The sequence below is a fragment of the Cephus cinctus genome, unplaced genomic scaffold (assembly GCF_000341935.2).
Source record: "Cephus cinctus unplaced genomic scaffold, Ccin1 Ccin1_scaffold0123, whole genome shotgun sequence".
Taxonomy (NCBI): Eukaryota; Metazoa; Arthropoda; class Insecta; order Hymenoptera; family Cephidae; genus Cephus; species Cephus cinctus.
In genome coordinates, this window is record NW_014332857.1 from 2267535 (window position 1) to 2288036 (window position 20502).

The 20502-nt window shown below is 38.7% G+C and overlaps 5 protein-coding genes across 14 annotated transcripts; 3 read left to right on the top strand and 2 right to left on the bottom strand.

Annotated features, from left to right (window-relative positions):
• Positions 1-122: 122 nt before the first annotated feature.
• Positions 123-11357, bottom strand: LOC107274905 (rho-associated protein kinase 2). Of its 7 annotated transcripts, XR_003058152.1 has the most exons (13): positions 10190-10338; positions 7778-8055; positions 7536-7696; positions 7133-7471; positions 5605-7042; positions 5493-5516; positions 4829-5235; positions 4109-4750; positions 3619-4029; positions 3325-3541; positions 3034-3256; positions 745-2246; positions 123-656 (listed from the first exon to the last, which is right to left on the bottom strand). XR_003058152.1 is itself a non-coding variant. In XM_015754470.2 (12 exons), the coding sequence occupies exons 2-12, from the start codon at positions 7956-7958 to the stop codon at positions 2159-2161; spliced, it is 4131 nt and encodes a 1376-aa protein (XP_015609956.1). In that variant the 5' UTR covers positions 7959-8055; positions 11227-11357; the 3' UTR covers positions 132-2158. The 7 variants fall into 7 exon arrangements, 5 of the variants coding, with proteins under 5 accessions (XP_015609956.1, XP_024935597.1, XP_024935596.1 ...); XM_015754470.2 differs by lacking the exon at positions 10190-10338 and adding an exon at positions 11227-11357 and having other exon boundaries at positions 132-2246; XM_025079829.1 differs by lacking the exon at positions 10190-10338 and adding an exon at positions 10906-11033 and having other exon boundaries at positions 132-2246.
• LOC107274916 lies at positions 8068-9464 on the top strand. Its single transcript, XM_015754496.2, has 2 exons — positions 8068-8301; positions 8439-9464. Exon 2 carries the CDS (start codon positions 8547-8549, stop codon positions 9120-9122), a length of 576 nt encoding a protein of 191 aa, XP_015609982.1. The 5' UTR covers positions 8068-8301; positions 8439-8546; the 3' UTR covers positions 9123-9464.
• Positions 11350-14266, top strand: LOC107274913 (BTB/POZ domain-containing protein 2-like). 2 transcript variants are annotated; one of them, XR_003058157.1, is made up of 3 exons: positions 11350-12798; positions 12872-13074; positions 13155-14266. XR_003058157.1 is itself a non-coding variant. In XM_015754490.2 (3 exons), exons 1-3 carry the CDS (start codon positions 11671-11673, stop codon positions 13323-13325), a joined length of 1488 nt encoding a protein of 495 aa, XP_015609976.1. In that variant the 5' UTR covers positions 11350-11670; the 3' UTR covers positions 13326-14266. The 2 variants fall into 2 exon arrangements, 1 of the variants encoding a protein (XP_015609976.1); XM_015754490.2 differs by having other exon boundaries at positions 12886-13074.
• LOC107274908 (protein O-mannosyltransferase 1) lies at positions 13837-17654 on the bottom strand. Its single transcript, XM_015754480.2, has 7 exons — positions 17490-17654; positions 17199-17380; positions 16829-17130; positions 16577-16751; positions 15420-16506; positions 15040-15341; positions 13837-14959 (listed from the first exon to the last, which is right to left on the bottom strand). Exons 1-7 carry the CDS (start codon positions 17613-17615, stop codon positions 14773-14775), a joined length of 2361 nt encoding a protein of 786 aa, XP_015609966.1. The 5' UTR covers positions 17616-17654; the 3' UTR covers positions 13837-14772.
• On the top strand, positions 17341-20364 carry LOC107274910 (ATPase WRNIP1). 3 transcript variants are annotated; one of them, XM_015754484.2, is made up of 6 exons: positions 17341-17678; positions 18270-18611; positions 18682-18870; positions 18935-19793; positions 19864-20085; positions 20158-20364. In XM_015754484.2, exons 2-6 carry the CDS (start codon positions 18297-18299, stop codon positions 20262-20264), a joined length of 1692 nt encoding a protein of 563 aa, XP_015609970.1. In that variant the 5' UTR covers positions 17341-17678; positions 18270-18296; the 3' UTR covers positions 20265-20364. The 3 variants fall into 3 exon arrangements, with proteins under 3 accessions (XP_015609970.1, XP_015609972.1, XP_015609971.1); XM_015754486.2 differs by lacking the exon at positions 17341-17678 and adding an exon at positions 17744-17885; XM_015754485.2 differs by lacking the exon at positions 17341-17678 and adding an exon at positions 18000-18186.
• The last annotated feature ends 138 nt before the right edge of the window (positions 20365-20502 follow it).

Below are 20502 nucleotides of genomic sequence, written 5' to 3' on the forward strand. Positions count from 1 at the left end.
ATTGGAGATCGATGGAAAAATTTCGAAATATGTAAAAGGTATTTCATGGGAATCAGAAATTTCGCAATGGCCTCGAATCTGTAATGAAAGAATCACAGTCGATCAACAATAAATATACTAGATTTGAATAATTATCTACAAAATAGTTTTAATCGTAATATTAATTAATAATATACAGATTGTAAATAACTAAAGAATAATAAAATATGCTGTAACAAGTTTCCTCTTTTTCTCCGTTCAATGTGTTATGATTTCCATCTCCTTGGAATTTACAGGAGATTGAAAAGGGGAAGGCACGGGGCAGTAGTTGAGTTATTTTCTCTCTCTTGCATTTCCTCTATTTTTCTTTTCACTATCTCGGGGATGAAATTCCCATCAGTCCTGGCCAGAAGAACTTCCTGTTCTAATGATCCTTTATCAATATTCCATTGAAGTTTCTCCAGGCCAGTTTGTGGGATCAAGGAGCACCATTCTGATGAGCCTGTGCAAGAACGAAGGTAAAATCATCAGAATCGCCACAGCCCTAAAGAGGCGCTGGTTGTAATTGTAAAAACGTTGAGAAAAAGGAGACTCCGTGACTTCCGGTTGATCAGTTAAGCGATTCGTTCTTGCACGAGACACGTCCAATCCTAATTGTCCAGTTATGCACGATTTATCTGAATATTACAATAATGTTATTATATTATATAATACGTCCTTAAATCTACGAATTGAAATAACATCTACTATACAAATGAAGCTCACTCGCAGCGTTGTTCCATAGCACTTGTGTATATCATGTATGCATCCGGTCCGTTCAATTAGTTTAATCCATCAGTGACTGTCGAGATTGTCCTACCTGTTTGTCTTTATCTCCCCTTATAACTTTCTGCATTTCATTTTAATCCTGGTTTTAACATTATTATCTCGATTTATTTAATCGCATTGTTATTATACTTCGGTTTGCATTAACTTTGGCAGCTTCCGTGGCCAGCTGGGCAAACGACCCCTCTCAGTTAAATCTTTAATAATTGTAGCGACGCCTTAAATACTTAATCCTCGAAATATATAAAAATAATAATACTATGGGTTTCGACATTACGCATAAGAATCATCACGACCAAAATACACAAGAAGTATCTTGCCGAAGTCGCTAACATTTATCGCGTCGAGCCTTCCTCCATTATTTATTCCTTCCAACGTAATTATGTATAGTAATGGCGGGACCCAATCGGAAGGACAATGGGGCTCTCGAGTCGTCAGCAAAGAATTAAACGAAGAGGTTAATTATTTGCTGAATATAAAATATCCTCCCTCGAGTAGAACGAGCAGAGTAATAGTCTCTCGCTGACACACTCTTTATATACAAAAGAAAATATCAAATTGAAATATCGGCGCAAGCTCCACTATAAAATTATATGACGCAGGCATGAGTTATTATTCGTATCGCATGGGAACTCTGAGAGGACTTCTGTACTCGTTCCGGCCATTTTGAATCGGTGCCCAGCTCGTCGGTTAGCAATCATGGCAAAAAAAAGTAAGTATCGTTAAATTAGTCATTCGCACATTAGCTAGTAGTAAATCAGTTTTCATTTAGTATCCCTTTCCTCTTTCTTTCTCTCTTTCTCACTATATTACTTTGGCAACAATAGTCAGAAACAAGCAATTCCATAGCTAACAATAATATCGATACTTCCTCCTGGAGTCGGAGTTATTCGACAGCGCCTAAACCGCGTGCACCACACGTGTTCCCGTAGACTCCCATTCTCGTTTTCCTTTTAAAAAATTCTAGCAGCATTTTATTATATATTTACGAGAGGAGTATACTCTTGCAGTCGTGAACCTTTACCCGTAAATCTCAACATTTAATATCAAAGCCATCGACGACTCTCCGGCCATCTTCTTTCTCCGATGCAGGATCATCTCATTGTCAGATGAACACTCGAGGTATAGATATATAACACGCATGGCTTATTTACACGTGACAAGAGTATCGTTGAACGGTGATAAATTAGAAGCGTATTTGAATCTGATTGGAGTTTATAAATTTTTAAAAGAATCATCTCCGGGTAGACGAAGATGCGTACTAATAACGGATGGACAGGACGTTGGCAGGGTATTGGCAGGCAAGTGAATTAAGAGAAGGGTTATTGGAAGTCGTTAGAAACGTCACCTAAGGTCACTTTCCCATGCTCGCGTTTGCGGGCAGGGTCGCGGAACGTTGCTGAACCGACAAGTAGGGCTTTAGCGACGACCTCGTGGATTCCCTGGAAAACAAGAGACACACCCAATGGTGATTCCAGTACAGATCGATACTCCAAGCACCAGGTTCAAGCGAGAAGATCACTTGACCAGGACCATATGAGGTACGTGCCAAACCAAACAAATAAAAAGAACACACAACTTGGTGATCAAACACTTTAAAAAAACCCAGTGCAGCTATTAGGTCCAGTGGTGGACCCGTATGCGTGATTTTGATTTATCGATTGCCCAGTACAAGAAAGCGTATCCAATTTGATAAAAGCGATATAAGCACATTCGCGAGCCCATTTCCAAAATTTTTTATAGCTGAACTTTTTTTTCGATTTTATACCCTATGCATTGGTCCACCTTTCTATCTGGAGCAACATTTGATGCAGTTTTCCATGATTCCATTAACTGATAAGGGATCAATCTCATCGCAATAAGCTGTGCAACTTTTGATAACTAAATGTCAAGGCAATTCAATGACTCACACAATTTTTCATCAAACAATTGGCATGCTGTGCTAGACTCGATAACGATATACAACTCCCTGCGTGTCGGGAAGGATATCTCCGGAACACAATTGGAAGTTGTTCTTGAAGAAATTAGCAAAAAGTGAGCTTTAGAACAGAAAGCGCCAGATTTATGTACATTGGCTTCGTCTCGACTCGCAAAGCGTCAGGCTGGTGGATCGAGAATTAACATCTCAAAGAAATCAAACAACTCTAACCTTTCTACTACACCCAGTCATGCGACGCCACAACACAAGAGCTACTTAGTCTCCCCGGCTGAGCCGCCTGGCTACGCTACCTTGGCGAGACGCGCTGCCCCGTGCCATCCACGTGTGAATTTGCCTTGTATCCGCACTTCTGGATGCGCCTAGACAATCGCGATACCCAATATTTCTGATCGTCGGGACTCCCGGCAAGCACCAAAAGTTCTCGGGCGCTATTGGGATCATAATGGAGTTTGCAGGGCGCTATCGCATCCTCCTTCTTTTCGAGATGTTCCTTGTGCACCTTAATGTGACATCCTGAAAAGACAGCAGTCACGCGTAAGCTTCCTTGTCCTCTGGGACACTGATTCTTCAAAGATACTCACTTCGACACTCGAGGGCTGGAGTCGACCGGAACATGTGCCAGAGTTGTTTCGCGCAGACTTCACACGAGGTAGGAATGTGAAAGGTTATAGACACAAACTCGTGACCCTTGAGAGGCTGGGTACCAGGTTTGTCGGTAAGCTGCGATAACTCCGAACCCGGAAGTGCGTTTCCTTCATCGCCAGGGCGCCTCGCCTCGCCCTCTCCGGCATAGAGTAACTAGAATCATAATATTATGTCATAACATAAAGATAATGAAACGTGGATAATGGCTTGACTAATATGACTAAATCTACCTGAAATATCCTAGGAATATCTTTGGCGTCGGCTCGAATCACGTCTCCCTGAGTGACGGAACGTACGTGGAAGACTTTGCTCAAGTCCAATATCAAAACTGGATCGGCGTTCATCTTGTCGCTTTCACTATTGTAAAAGATGATCTTCTTGGAGGAAACCACGACGTACTGCTTCTTCCAACCGTGCCTCTTGATATTCTGCTTGTTCGGCACGTTCAGCCAACCTTCCAGTCTCATGGCACCGTGCTCGGAGAGGCCCGAGTCTTCGCCGTCGTTCTCTACCGAAGACACGCTGGCTGTTTCAGAATTGATTGACGCAATTTTCATCTGCAAGGTCTCAATCTCTGAATCTTTTGAATCCAACTCCATCTGTAGCTTCAATTTCGATGAATTCTCCTCGACGAGTTGTGCCTGAAAATTGAATAATTATTTAACATTTTTCTCCTCAAAACACTTGAAAATCAATGACTCTTAACCACCTAATACTTACTTGCAGATCTTGTAGATCCTTCTGCCACTTAGCTGCCAATTGTCCGTACTTTTCTCTCTCCTGAGTAAGTTCTTGTTGCAGTCGACGGCAATCCTTTTCCTTCTTCCTGAGATCCGCAGCGGATACCTTCTTCTTCGTTTTCCCCACGGATGTAAAGTCCTTTGAATTCATAATTTCCTCAAGCTTATTGACTGCCTGTTGTTTCAAAAGTTGTTCCGTCTTTAATTTACTACTGAGCTTTTCAATCTCTTCGCCATACGACTGGGCTTTGCCAAGCTGTTCCTGTAACTCCTTGACTCTCTTATTCAGGTCTTCCTTGTCCTTCAGGTACTGTTCCAGGGACTTCTTCAGCTCTCCCTCGCTATCCTTTAATCTATTTATTATCTGTTCCTTGCTATTAAGCTCCTGATGATGTTTGGCTACGCTGTCTTTGTACTCGAGTTCCTTCATCGTTCTCTCCTTCTCCAAATCCGCTACCGTCTCCTCGGCTATCGACCTCGCCAAAGCTTCACTGTCACCCCGAGCTAACGAGAGCTGCAGTTGATGAACCAAAGAGCTGCGCTCTTCCTCCAATTCCTGATGAAGTCGTGTCTTCTCATCCAATTCCTCACGAAGTTCTAAAGATTGAGTTTTGTACAGAGTCTATGGAAAAAGAAGACATGTTTAAAAAATAACACCATAAAAATTATCCCCTTGGCCGTACAGAAATATTATGATTACCGAAAAGTAAGCTTCAGCCTCCAACTGCTCCTGAAGCTCCTTGGTTTGTAAGGAATCGACGCTCCTCTGAGTCTTCAAATGATGCAGTTCCTCCTCGATTTGTCTTTTGGCTTCTCGCAACTGAGCAACTTCGCCAACCAGCTGCTGCTCCCGAGCTCGCAATCTTCCAGCTTCGGAAGACTGCTGTGCCAATTCACTCTGGAGGACATTCCGTTTTTGCTGTTCCTGCTCTACCTGCCCCTGCAGAACCTTAACCTTCTCGACTTCCTGACGATGTTCACCTTCAAGTTTTTGAAGGCGTTGCTGGATCTGCCGATAGTCCACCGAGAGCATTGAAGTCTGACGTTCCTTTTCCTGGGCGAGGAGTTCAGCACGCTGTCTACTACTTTTCTCCTCGTTGAGTTTTGCTTGTAAAGCTATTTCAAGGAGACACAAGAGGAAAGACGCATCAGTTTTGCAACACGAGGAAGAATGATAGTGTAAATTTGCAATTCTAAGGTCAATTTACATACGTGGAACATTGTAGAATCGTTTATCACAAGCAGCCACAAAGTAATGATAATTTCAATTAGTCAATGAGTCGTGAATTTTAGGAAAAATAATGATCATCTAAATAAAAACGCCGAATGCGCCATATTCGATAAGAGAACATTTAAAAAATTACCTTGGAATATTTTCCCAGGTCGTCCTATGCAAGACGTGTAATGAGATAAGCGCATAGAATCTACTTCTAGGTATTTTGTGCAAATTTACAAAAAAATTTTTCAGTACACTACCTTTAACAACCTCCAGATTAGCCTCTTCCTTAGACAGTAATCTAGATCTTTCGGTTTCTTGATGAGCGACGACTTCCTGGTTGTACCTGGCTTGCGCAGCTTTCAGTTCAAGAGTCAAGCTAGCAGCTTCCTTCTCCAGGGCAGAAACTCGTTCATTCAATTGTCGATTGTCGATCGTCGCCTTTTCCTCGCGTTCACGACTGCGTTCCAATTCGTCGTGCAATGCAGAGAGTCTCGTCTCAAGTTCAGCCGTTAGGGAAGACGCTTGCGACCTGGAGCTTCTCTCTTTGGACAATTGTCCTTGGAGAGTAGCGACATCCTGCTGTAGAGAATCCCTCTGCGCCTGCAACTGAGCTCTGGCAACCTGAAGCTCGCTTGCCAATTGCTCTGCAGCTTGACGCGCTACAGTAATTTCCGTTGCTTGTTTGCGAAACCTTGTCGCCATTTCAGCCTCTCTCTCAAGTTTACTCTGCATCTCCTTTATCTGTTTCTCCAGGGTGACTATTCGCTCAGAGGTTTGATGTGAATTATTCGCGTCCCGCGCTCGTCTACTTTGTTCCTCCTCTAAGTTCTTTTTTAATTCAACAAGCGAATTCTCAACCTTTCTGCGACCCTCGGTTTCGGATTCTATACGACGTTGCGCTTCCTTGTAGTTATGCCTCAGGATGGTCAGTTCCTTATCAGCTCGTCCAGCCTCTTCCCGGAACTCGCTCTCCCTACGGGCCATAATCTCCAGCTGTGCGTTCAAGGCGCGATGTTTCGATTCCATCGTCTCCACCTGCCTTCTCTCGCGTTCCAGTAAACTCTCCAGTTGAGCGATCTTTGGGTCATCACTGGTTCCGTTCTTCAAATGATTCTCCAAACCGTCTACCGCTTCTCGACTAAATCCAGATGCTAGGAGTTGATAGTCTCCGGAGTAAGTGAATCCAATGAAAGGAAGATGGTTGCCTGAAAATGCTTTTGGCACTGGGAAACTTTCCTCAGGACCGTCCTCCTTGTCGACATCATCAAAGTTGCTAGTATCATCGTCACCGGTCAGTTCGGGTACTACTGGTGGCACACACTCTCTCAAATTATCAAAAGTCCACTGATCGTTCTCGAAGAAGGGATGACGTTTTATTTCATCAACACCATTTCTTCCCAGTCGTTTCGTTCGGTCAGTCAAAAAGCCATATATCAGACTCTTGGCCGAGTGGGAGATATCGACTTCCTGAGGAAAATGCAAGGAATTCCGATGATCCATAATCTTGGAATAGGTACCGACCAAGGAGTCTGCATAAAAGGGTGTATCGCCGACGAGCATCTCGTAGAGGACCACACCGACGGACCACCAGTCGCATTCACGCCCGTAGACACCTTCGCCTCCTTGAGACTGGAGAACTTCAGGTGATATGTAATCCGGTGTACCAACCGCGGTATCCGACCGAACTAGACCATCCTGTGAACATCAGATCCATTCGCTGCTTTACAACTATACCTTGTCCTAGAAACTCACGTGGAATGAGTATCTATCTGAGCGATTACTTACGGAATCCATTCTCATGCAGGTACCAAAATCAGCCAGTTTCAAGTGGCCGTGCTTATCTAGCAACATATTATCTGGTTTAACGTCTCTGTGAACGAAGCCCATAAGGTGTATCGCATCGAGTGCAAGCACAATTTCGGCACAGTAAAACTTTGCCCACTTCTCAGGCACATCGTAATTCGACATTAAATTTACCAGATCGCCACCTGGCATATAATCCATTACCATATAGAGGTATTTGTTATCTTGAAAGGCAAAATGAAGTTGCACTATCCATTGAGAATTAGCATGAGCCATTATATCACGTTCTTCCCAAAAAAATGCAGAATCCGAGCGTTTTATCTGGAAATAGAGAACGCGATAACGGAAACTTCTTTGGTTTTATGGATTTTTATTATCTGCTTACCATTTCAAATTTACTAAGCAATTTCATGGCATACACTTTTTGTGTTGACTTGTGCCTGACTAACTGTACCTCACCGAATGCTCCTCGACCTATAACTTTAATTAATGTAAAGTCATCTGTTCGCATACGCAATTTACAAACAGTTTGTGCCACTGTTTCATCTGCAATATAAATTTTAATTATTGATAATTTGATAATGTATCTTCAAAAATTAATAAACTAAGCAATTACGATATACTCACATCTGTTCATATATGCTTCAATATTCTTCATACGCTTTACACTAGGATATTCACAGTCTGCAGCCAGTGCCTGGACTGTGTCCAGTAAACAATCAATATTTGTTACACTGCGAGGATCTTTAATATGATCTTCTAATGCTCTGAGGCGTCTACGCCTATCCTCATCCCGCACAACTTCCATGTCTCAGGCTAGGAACTGCTACACTCTCACAAAAACAGAGTGTTTTCCAGCGCACACCGTTTCATATACATATTCCACTAATCTTCATTTCCCATTCCTACAACAGCAGAAAAGACATTGTTAACATATATATTAATACAGGTTTCGCGCTGCAGCATTCAAATGTCTATGGTTGCGCAAAACACCGTCAACGGACATTTACTGTGCAAGATAGTACGAACAAAAGCCAAGATTTGCTAGCGTAATATTCCCGTTTTTTACACTCAGTTTGTCTTTGTATTATTGAACTTTGGACGAAGATTCTTTTGCCCTCTCCCTTGGACAAAACACGATTTCCACATTGGTAAGATATTTAAGAAAAATATAACATAACCTGTAGAGTACATTTATAATGTTATTACATGAGGCGGACTGTCGTAACACCGCTTACTAGCTAGACTTCATATTTTTTTCCTATTACAAGAAAATTTTTCGTTTTAGATATCATTCCACTAAAATCACAAAACCTGTTATCGGTTCAACTTGTTTCCAAGAGATATTCAACCTTTCGTCACATTTGCTGGCGCTTATTCTCAAATTGACTAAAAAATGGAAACCAATTGGAACTTCATACTTCAAGAAAGTGAAACTCATTACTATTGTGTTATTTGTGGCTGCGATCTCTGTGGTAGTCAAAATGCAGAGGGCCACTTCAGAGCAAGGTGCCATGCACATACTACAGAGGTATATGGAGGCGATATCTCATACATTGGAGATAACCAATATTACTGCCAGTTATGTGACTGCTATATTTCTGGGTATCAAAATGTTAGAGCCCACTTGAGGGGACAATGGCATCAGGATTCCCTAAATGGATCAGATACCGAGACATCGGAAGACGACAGTGAGAACTATGTTGCATTACGTTCATGTGATTTCATTATTCGTTATAACGACTATAACATGTTCTACTGTTGTCTATGTAACCGCAATATTACTGACGAATGGAATATTTCCTTACATTTGTGGAGCCTGGAGCATATAACGGCTATAGGAATGTATGGTTATGACATTCTTGGTACTGGAAGTACTTGGTATTACTGCAGATTGTGTGATTGTTCGATTACTAGCTTTAGAAATATCTATGAACATGTAACAGGATGGCAACATAATAATTTTCTGTAGCAATCAGAATCAGATACCAACTGTTAATATGACGACTGATTAGAAAGTATCATAAGAAGCTCGATTACCTACTATGCATTAATGTTACAACTGTGATTATTCTGACCTCAGATACATTGATGATAATATATTAAAGATAAGAAGTTCACTATTTTTTTAAGAAAAATGTTTTAAAACATTAAGAGAATTTTAAGAAAGTTATTCCATAATATTCCATCTTTTGTACTTTATGTATTTGCCATGTTCCTGAAGTATTAAAAAAAGACGTGATACTAGCATTAAGTTTGATGAAGTTTAATACACTACGACTATTTCTGTATCAAATATAATATATGCAAAAAGTTTATACTGGTATATTCGTTTTTATATTACTTTAACGACTTGTGTATTAAATTTGTGGCTAGTAAATCATTTCAAATTCAATTAACTATTTGTCATTGCTTGGATTGGCTCATTGAATTAAAAAATATTTCTATCATGGGCTAAGCAAAACAAAAATATATTACAGTAATTGCAATTTGTTGGAAAATCCATTTCCCTGCAAGTAACATTTAATTCAATATAAAAACTCCTGAAAAATTGCATAGCCTGCCAATACTTTATAAACATAATAATGGTTCGAGCAAGTGATAAAACTGTAAGTGTCATCAAATAGCATACTGCTTTAAAGTACAAAGAGAAAATAATCCGTCAAATATGTAACTGTATGTATCTACAATTTTGTATAGTAGAATAATTTTTCTAAAACAAATGTCATTATTAGCCACAATTTGGAGTATTATCCAGAATATTATATTCTCTTTGAAACTGAATATATCGATTGTTGATATAGGAATAATTGAATCTAGCATTTTTGTAGTGATAAATGTACATTAGAATCAAAGTGAAAAAATATCATTTGCTGACAGATCAAGAATGACAGCGAGGCTATTGGAGCTAGGTGGGTCCCATGACGGCAGGTGCCCCTAAATGTCTGAACGCCTGAACTCTTGACAAAAGAATTCCTCTTTCAGAGATTCTTCTAGATCAAATGAACAGCGACGCTGAGATAATAAATTCTCACATACCTAATATCACCAAGAACAGTGTCCAGCACTCCGTTAATTTGATAAAAACACAAGGAAATACATTATTCCTCAGCGTGAAGGAGACTCGATTGGTTCGATTGCATACAGCTGAGCCGTGCATGCGCCATTTGGAAAATCTACGAACCTACCGCGGTCGTCAAACTGAAGAAAATTACGCGGAAGAATTAAATCATTGATACGAAAAAGTTGGAGCAAATTCGTTAAAAAAAAAGTTCTCCAAATAATCTTCGCGCAAATAATCAAAATTTCTAGACTCGTTATCGATACAATAAAATCTTTCAATAATGTTTCTTTACTCGCAGAATGAAAGCCCAAGGCGGTTAAACAGTGAAAAGTATCGCGATAGACGCGTAATATAATTAGAAAATTAATCCTGCGAATGCTTTATACTAACTCAATTATTAACTCACTGTCTAATTTTGCACTAAATTCTAAACATTTAATCCAAATAAGTAAATATCAATCAGTTTCTTTAAATAAAGAAAAACAGCATCAATGATTCCGGAAAAACGTATGAATTCATGCGTAGGTTGCGTCATATTAGCTGGTTTACATTTTACGTTACGTTAAATGTAAATCACAATGAGAAAGTCAAGCAGCCAGTTACAAAACACTTTGATTATAAAACAATAATGTACATACAACAATAATGATTGCGCTTGCAACTTGCGTTATCAATTTATATCATTAATTACAGGTACTGCTATAGTCCGTCACAACCTCTTGCACAGTTTAATATTTTCCACAAAAAAACTATGGTGAATACATAACAGCGGCTTTGCAGCTTTATCGGACTAGTTTTATCTGCTGAAAAACACAAGATAATTGGATCGCTCATTGGTCAAGTTTTTGAATTTTTCAACACGTACGACTAGTCCGATAAAGCTGCGAAGGCGCCGTAAGATGGCGAATAACGTTTCTCATGGCTGCTTGCACTGTGAGACGTCTGATCGTGTTTTGACACTTCGGTAATTCATTATTGGGAATTAACTAGCCAGAATAATTAAATATCACACCTGTGAACTTTTAGATTATAATTCATCGCAAGTGATCGTGTAATGTTCAGTGCGAAGTGCGTGATATTTCGTTGAATCTTCGTCTCCTGGTGTTGAGAAACTGTCAAGGGTGTCAGAGTTTTCACTTTTCAAATTACAATTTTCAGTTCAGTCTAGTTTTCTCGCGAGTGACTCAGCTACGAAAGCATATATTCAGCTCTTCTTCGAGGAATTTTACTCAACATCCTACGCATTTTTATCTGACATTGTTTATGTCGAGAGGCGTATTTATAGGGGGAGCACGAGGACTGCGAAAATAGGAGAACTCGTTGGAGAACTACGTCAGAGTTGCCACAGAAATAAACATTACACGTGTTTTCTGGCACAGACTCTAGTCATCTAATTTTCTCTAATTCTTTTGGTACATTGAAAGAAAACTCAGATACTCTGGATACCTCAGTGGAAATGGGCCTACCCTGTGACTGGCAGATCACCAAGCAAAGGGTTGCAGAGCGAGGACAATATTTATTGGAATCTGGACAATGGTCGGATTGCAAGTTCATTGTAGGCCAAGAACCACATCAGCAAGAGCTTCAAGGACACAAGCTATTCCTTGCTATGTCGAGTCCAGTGTTCGAGGCAATGTTCTTTGGTGGTATGGCAGAGAAGAATGACCCTATTCCAATACGTGATGTTCAACCTGAAGCATTCAAGGCTCTATTGCAATATATATACACAGATGATGTTGATCTTGGTTCATTTGAACTAGCCTGTGAGCTTTGTTACTGTGCTAAAAAGTACATGCTCCCACATCTTGTCGAAAAGTGTACTAAATTTTTATGGTGTGATCTGTCTCCCAAAAAAGCTTGCCGAGCATATGAGTTTGCAAAACTTTTTGAGGAACCTATCCTTATGGAAAAATGTCTACATATCATTTCAACAAAGACCAGCGAAGTACTGAGGGAACCTAGTTGGGAGGAAATTGAACTAACAACGCTGCTTATGATATTCGATCAGGATGCTTTAAAAATTTATTCTGAAATTGAATTATTTAATGCAGTAGAACGATGGGCTCGTGCTGAATGTATAAGAAAATGTTTAGATCCAACTGATCAAAAAGCTTTGAAGTCTGTCATCGGGAATGCTCTGGCAAAAATCAGATTTTTAACACTGACACCTCAGGAGTTTGCTGAAGGTCCTGCAAAATCACCTTTATTAACTCAAAGTGAAGCTTTCCATATTCTACTGAACATATCCTCCAGTGAAAAGACATTTATTATGCCAGAAGGATTCTCAAATCATATAATGCGTAGGTTAGAACCACCAATTTTTGAGAAAGCAATACCCCTTTGGAATACTTCTCCTATTCCATCCACTGATTCACGGTCTCTAAAAAAGTTTAGCTTCCGGTCAAACATACAGCAATTCCCTCTAAAAACAATATTTCAAGAACAGAAATATTACTGTCAAAGACCTGTTCTCCAATTGACAGACTGTCTCAATAGTAGTGTCCTGGATTGTTCTGTAACATTCAGTGTAAACAAGGATATCGATATAATTGGTGTTGTAGTACCAGCCCAAGTGTGTTCAATGGTAAGACACCTTTTTTTTTTATTATTAAACAGATTTACTTTCCTTTTGTTCTCTTTGTACCTGCTTAGAATAGATATTTTGTCACAGGCACGTACTTCCTCGAGTATATTTTCGCATAATACACCAGGCAGTAGCACGTATACAGAAGTTCTTTATGCTCATCTCCTAGACCCTGATGGTTGTCGATTGACTTATACTCACTTCACAACAAAAGCTACTCCCGGATCCCTGGTGGAAATTACATTCAACATGAGTATAAAAATTCAGCAAGGAAAGGTAATCAATTCAGTCTTATAAAAATAGCAAATATCATGCTTAAGAGCAGTGTTAATAATGGCTAATTTCTGCTTGCACAGATTTACCGAGTAGGTGTAGCCTTCAATAAAACTGGTGTCTACCCTATGGCAGCTTGCCCTGTCCAAGTACACTCCAATTCAGTTACGTTCTCCTTTGGTGTTGGAAATCCAGAAAATAATACTCGGGATGGTCTAATTCGATCGATTGTCTTCTTCGATCGATACAATTAGGAACTTCAATTCTGAGTCTATCAAAGTGACGAATATTAATTAGTCACTTAAATGTTGTGATACAAAAGGGGGATCTCTCTGGTTTGGTCGTGTACCAACTGTGAACGCAATTTTCATAAAAAAAGTATGACTATAAAACCGAATTAACGGTTACCATTTTTACAGTTTTACAGACATTTCTCAATGCAAGAACTTTCAATATTCAGATGTAATTGTTAGATCAAAATTTTTCTGACGCGGACATGACTCTGACGTTACGTTTCTCTCTTTGACTAAAAATGACTTTTAATTTTAATTCTACATCATCGCCAAATTTGAACATGTACGATACCACATTCATTCATTTTTGGCAAAAATATTCATTGTTCACTCTTATAGTAATTTCGTGCTAAGCATATATTAAATTAGCTTTTCATTCGTGCCAAATTTTATGATTTACCCATCGTCTGGTGTCAATTTTAATAATACAATTCAAAGATGTTCTATCTACAAAGAAGCAAAAAGCGGATTAACATTACCGATTAAATTTTTATTAAAAAAAAAATTATATTAGCCTATAATACTTCGTTGCCCGACATTAATGATTGCGTGATTATTGTTCATTCAAATATTTTCAAAAAATATTAAAAACAATTTTAATTATTGTACCGAGCTGCGCTTTTCAGTCAAAAAGACTCAAAAATATTTGGGTACTATTTCACGTCCTGTAGAGCAAGAGCGAATCCGTTTAATTGTTCGTGAGCTCTCACAGCAAATTATTATTTATTATATAATACTAATTTTACTAACGATAAGACAGACGCTCTGTTTATTATTCTTGTTCGAAAGAATTTTTACATCACACTATAAATACTAACACCGTATCATTCACAATATGATAATAAAATTCATGTACTAGATGCGGATCGATAAATTATCCAAATAAACTATAAATATCCAAATATTTTATACATAGCGTATCCCGTGTGCATGTTTCTAGAATCACGCTGATGTTTTTTAAGCTATTAAAAAATATAAAATCATCAAAAAAAATAAAGATATTGTTACAAGAATTTGAATCAATGTTCCTCGAATAAATGTATAGTCCTACATTTCCCAGGATTCTTGTCAATGATAAACCTTAATAATGAAAAGCTCTTTAGATTGTCTACGTTATTATACAACAAATCAAAAAAATTTTTTGATAATATCAATGCATCACTTAAAATATAAGACGAAATTTCGTGTAGACCCACTAGAAAAATAGATATTTCATGGAAATTTCATAACACTGTATTCCATAGAATTTACCTTATGTCTATTAATCTCACGTTTACCAGCGTTACTCTTATCTAATTAATATACTGATTTGTGTGCGCAACGTATCAATGATACGTTTAAGTTTAATTTTTCTTCGAATCAAATGACTCATTGTTCAATGGCTACGTCGTTAAATTATCGTCGTCCTTTACGTTTTGTGTATTATAAAGTCCCAGGTATCAGACCATCTCAACTTCAAAACCTCTGTGGCGCTCAGTGGAGTCATGCCGTAGCTAAGCACAGCGAACTTACGAAATACATAAATAATTAAAGCTATCCAAACAACGATAGCCATTTTAAAGAAGGATAGTAAGACGTTCCAACGATATCGTGTTCTGAAAAGAGAAAATGATAAATTTTATATTAACCTGTTCCATTCATGAAAATCAAGACGACTATTTTCTTTTTGGCTCACGCTATCACGTAGTGTAGATGGTCTACAGTAGCGGCTGTTAGAAGAACTTTGAATATAAAAGCCGGTAAATAATGATGGAGAAATAATGTCCTCTCCACAAAGAGGAATGGCAAGAAATGCAGTAAGTATCCTGTCAGTAGAACTTCCCCAATAGTTACGAATCTGTGCCACTCTTCAGCCGAAATATCGAAGCACATTCTTCTTCGTCTCATTAAATAAAATATCAAAAGTGATAAGTACAATAATACAGCCACTGTACCAGAATACCATATAACGATATTACCAAGTAGATGAACTTGTGCCTGAAAGCAAAGACCAATTTAATTCCAGTCTATCGAATACCACAGATAATTTGTTATAATAAATAATAAATTACTCACGTTACTGTGACTGGAAACCCAGTAGGCAATTCCTCTAGCCATCAATGGCCACTCTAATGGTCCACTTGAGTACATATGACTATTCTGACTTTCCTGCCCACCAAAGAACATTTTCATTTGCAACTCAACAAACTTATCCCAAAAGTTAAGAGTAGTGGCCTGCAGCGGAATCATTTCTGCATTTATCAATTCTCTTTCTCTTTGCTTTTGGTCGTCACTCTTGGTATATCTGTGCTCCTCGACATTCCAAACAGCATTGGCTTGTTCTATCAATCGATCAGCAACTACTTCGTGCTGGTTAAAGCCCCAATCAGACAACTGTCTGCCACTGAACTTTAGGGCGTATTCAGTGTTCACGTGGATAAGACGAACTTGACTCTGAATTGCATGCCAAACGTCACCTGACTGTTCCCGATTGACTATGTCGACTCTCCAGAGATTTTGTGCTGACATAGAGACATTGTAATCAATGTAGCAAGAGACTTCCTGGCTCTGTGGTGTCATTGGTGCAGCAACATCATGGGAATTTAAAGCACGGCTAGTTATTCCGTGCACCAGCTGTATGACTTCGCCGTGCTTTATTGGCTTACTTGGTTTGGTTACTACCAAATCGTTAGCGTCAGGCCTCTTGACGATCCACCAATTGTTTACGTCCTTGAAGGAGTAACACGTTACTTGCTGTTGGTGCGAACTTCCTCGACCATCTGGATATCTCAATGGATATACGTGATTGTGACTGTGCAACCAGCAAGCTCTGCCGTAGGTATGTCTCAGTGTAATCTGAGAACCATGGGTTACTTCCAGAGGCTGTCCTTTAGTAATACTGGCCAGACCACCGTCTAAACTTGCTTGGAAAGCACTTGTCATGACAGCATCGTGAGGTCCAGCTTTTGTGAGTATTGATAAATGTATGTAAAATACTCCCAGGTAGACACTGGCTATGGTTATAAAGAGGACTATTGCTCTGGCGAATAAATGCGCATAAAGGATGCTACCTGTTAGATACTTTTTGGGTATCAAACTCCAGTAATCTCGGGCGATCAGCCCTAATGCGAGAACTAATGAATAGAAGCCAACGTATTTGACACTGAAAATAAGTGGTTAACTTGTTAGATAATGTAAACTTATAATTCACAGACAGAAGAAAATAAATTTACCATAGTGCACATGTTAAATTAATGCCTGCAAGAAATAGCCATATCCACCAGGAAAGGAGTTCTGGTCTGTCCATGATTTTCCGGAACTTCATGACACATAGTAATCCAAATAAGGAAAACTGAATTAATATACTCTCCATGAGAATGAATCTTGATTGTGTTAGGAATGCATTGTCTGCGACAAAATAATGAGACGTGACTTCTACATGACAGCTATTTTGAGGCTCAGGGATCGTAGTCTTGTAGACGTACCAAAGAGTAACATGAGTCCTGCAATGGCAGCACTCCATGGTTTCAATCCAAGTTCTAATGCTAAATGATAAGCAGTAGGTATTGCAAGGCTACCACATAGTGCTGGTACTAATCTCAATGCAAATAATGGTACTGATTCTGGATACAGACTTCCTATTCTGTCAAATTTATATTGGCCATCAAATCCAGCTAAATATGCAGCTGCAGATACAAGCTGCTTTCCCAATGGTGGATGAGAATCAAAGAAAAACGTTCTCTTCATATACAACCCCACATATTTACCATAATGCAATTCGTCAAATCTGTATAAAAGTTAAATAATAGTTATGTCTTTGAAAGCTCTTTAAAAAATAGAAAGTTGATTACATACACTATACTGCGAGGTTCCTCTAGTCTGTACAAACGAGTAGCAAGTCCTGCAAATAATAAAACCACTGCCACCAGGTCAACTTCTAGATTTATTTTAATTCTTATAGGAGGTGTATTGTCAAGTGAAACCTCCTTCCGAATTTCTTTCTCAATTGATACCTCGGAAACAGATTCTCCATCACCCTGTTTGCAAAAACAGTACATGTACTCCAGAATCCTTTAGTGCATCCTTTAAAGTAACCAATATATGTATATGGATATATGAAATTCAATAAAAAATGATCCAGTTTACCTCATCTCGTAGCAATTCTTCCAGACATTCTGTGGTAATCTTATCGTAATCAAACTTGGCGCTTTGTTTAAGTCGCACCGTTTGCTTATTATCAGCCGTCTTTGTCTTCCTTCGACGTACTTCCATTGTGCTGGTCTCGAGGCTTTATAAGAAAGCTGGAGATCACTGGAGATCACTGGAGAATATAGCGTAAGTATACGATCGTATTCAGTAAGTGTCAAAAGGACATTTTTCGTTTATAACTCTGTAAGCCACATTGTTCTAAGGATGTGGTAATTGAATACAAGACGATCACAGGATGAATTGTAAAATTATAAGCTCTTTAAACCCTATAAAACGACTACCTGCCTACAGTCCCTAGTTAATACAACCAGGAACCAGGTTAACGTTATAACGGTACTGTTCCCGGCGATCTACCAACATATATGTATATATACATTCAGTACAGGAGTCTCTTTTCTCTTTTACATTTCTCCTGATCTCTCCTTACTGGAACCGCTAGGTAGCCTCTATGTGATGAAGATTGTTGCATATAACTCTTGCCACTGAGATTGGAATAGGATTGTTATGATACGTGAATGAGTGTTTTGTTTCTGTACTTTATTCAGAAGCTGCTATTGTATCTTGTTAAATGATCAATTATTGACATTAGAGTAAAACTGCATAGTGAAAGTAATAAGAATTTGAGTTGGTTTAGGTTAGATGACATGATAAAGATGAGTAAATTCAATCGAACATATTGACTACATACCTACTTAATACAATTCTTGTTTCTTACAGAATCAAGCTTGATCAAAATTCTATAAAATGGATGAGAGAAAGACCGAATGTCCTGTATGCTCCAAAGAATTTACTACCTCAATAATTGAAGCACATGTTGAAAAATGTTTGTTCCTGAATGAATCGTCACAAAGTGAATCTACAGGAGGATTGAAACGATCAAGTCCATCAGTTAAATCACAGCAAATAAGATCAGGAAACTCTAGGTCTGCAAGCAAGAGAGCTAAGCATCGAATTGTTAAGACATTAAATGCAGATAAGCCAAATGTATCATCTGCTACTTCTGTCTCTATCACAGAAAACAGTGGACAAGCATCAAATAACATATCTAAAGAGAACAATGTATATTTATTAGTGTAAAGCTAGACTTATATGATCGATAGAGGAATATAAATATCACTGTCATGATTAGGTGAATCCTGAGAAGAAGATACCAGTCAAGCACAATCATGTTCCTCTTGCAGAACGGATGAGACCTACGTCTTTGCTAGGGTATATTGGACAGGAACATGTACTTGGACCAAATGCAGTTTTATCTCAATTATTAGAAAAGACAGAAATCCCAAACATTATACTTTGGGGTCCACCTGGTTGTGGAAAGGTATAGCACACAAATAGAATAGTTTTGATATGTATTTTGCTCTTCATCTAGGCTGTTTTTGCAGACATCCCTGGCTAGTGTCATAGCGCATATTTGCAAGCAGGCACCTGCAAGTAACTTGAGGTATGTCAAACTCTCAGCTGCTATGTCAGGTGTTAATGACGTTAAAGAAGCTGTAAATGTTGCTTCGAATGAATTAAAATTTGGGCGACGAACTATTATGTTCATGGACGAGATACACCGTTTCAATAAGCTTCAGCAAGATATTTTTCTGCCACATGTTGAGTCCGGTACTCTCACACTTATTGGAGCGACTACGGAAAATCCTTCCTTCTCTTTAAATTCTGCTCTACTCAGTCGGTGTCGTGTCATTGTTCTGGAAAAGCTTACAGCTATGAACTTAATTATAATTCTACGACGTGCTGTCCAATCACTAGGAGGCAACATTTATAAGTATGTTCCGTCTGACTCATCTGGTGAGACCAGGATGCCTAAGCCGAAAGTCGTGGATGGAGAATCCGAAGTCCCGGAAATTCCTAAATTTCACATAGACGAGGAAACGATTCAATGGCTAGCGGAGACGTGCGATGGAGATGCTCGAATAGCTCTAGGAGGATTAGAATTAGCTGTACAATCGAAAGCACCGAGTGAGGATAAATTCCTGGAGGAAGGACCTGGATTAATTACATTGGATGACATTAGAGATAGCCTTAAAAAGACACACATGCTCTACGACAAAAAGGGTGAACAGCATTACGACATGATTTCCGCTCTTCACAAATCTGTAAGGGCCAGTGACGAGAATGCTTCACTTTATTGGCTTACAAGAATGATGTCTGGTGGTGAGGATCCTGTTTACATCGCAAGAAGATTAATCAGAATGGCATGTGAAGATATTGGACTGGAAGATACAAAAGCATTAGGTTTGTGAAATTGGACAATGAATTAGTCACTTTGAAATATAAGCTAAGAAAATGAATAATGATCAAATAGGTGTGGCGATAGACACCATGCATGGTTGCAAAATGCTTGGGATGCCAGAATGTGACGTACTCTTGGCACAGTGTGTTACTTATATGGCGAGAGCACCAAAATCTCGTCTAATGGAAGATGCTCTTAGAACAGCACAAAAAGTAGTCGCCAATCATAAAGGTCCACAGCCAGCAGTACCATTACATTTAAGAAACGCACCGACGAAACTCATGAGCCAACTTGGTAAATAATTCCTTTCAGTTCCATCTGATACTATACTTGGTTACATATTTTTATTAACTTTTTATTTGTCAGGATATAGTAAAGGGTACAACATGCTACATAAAGATGAGTCTGGCTTGAATTATTTGCCAGAAGGATTAGAGGATTTGGATTTTTTTCAAGAAGAAACTTCCTTCTGATCAGTGATATATTGAAAGAATATGTGACAGCTAAATATTTATCGTATATGTATATTTAAGAGAGTATGAAAAAGTAAATATATTCATATTTTTATAAAATGAACCAATTATTTGTAAGACCCAGAGACAGTGGTTCCAAATTCCACTTCTAACTATTACCTATCATGATTCCTGCTTTCTAAGTTTAATGTATACACTTGTTAATATAATTCATCACGTTATATATTATAGTGTATAA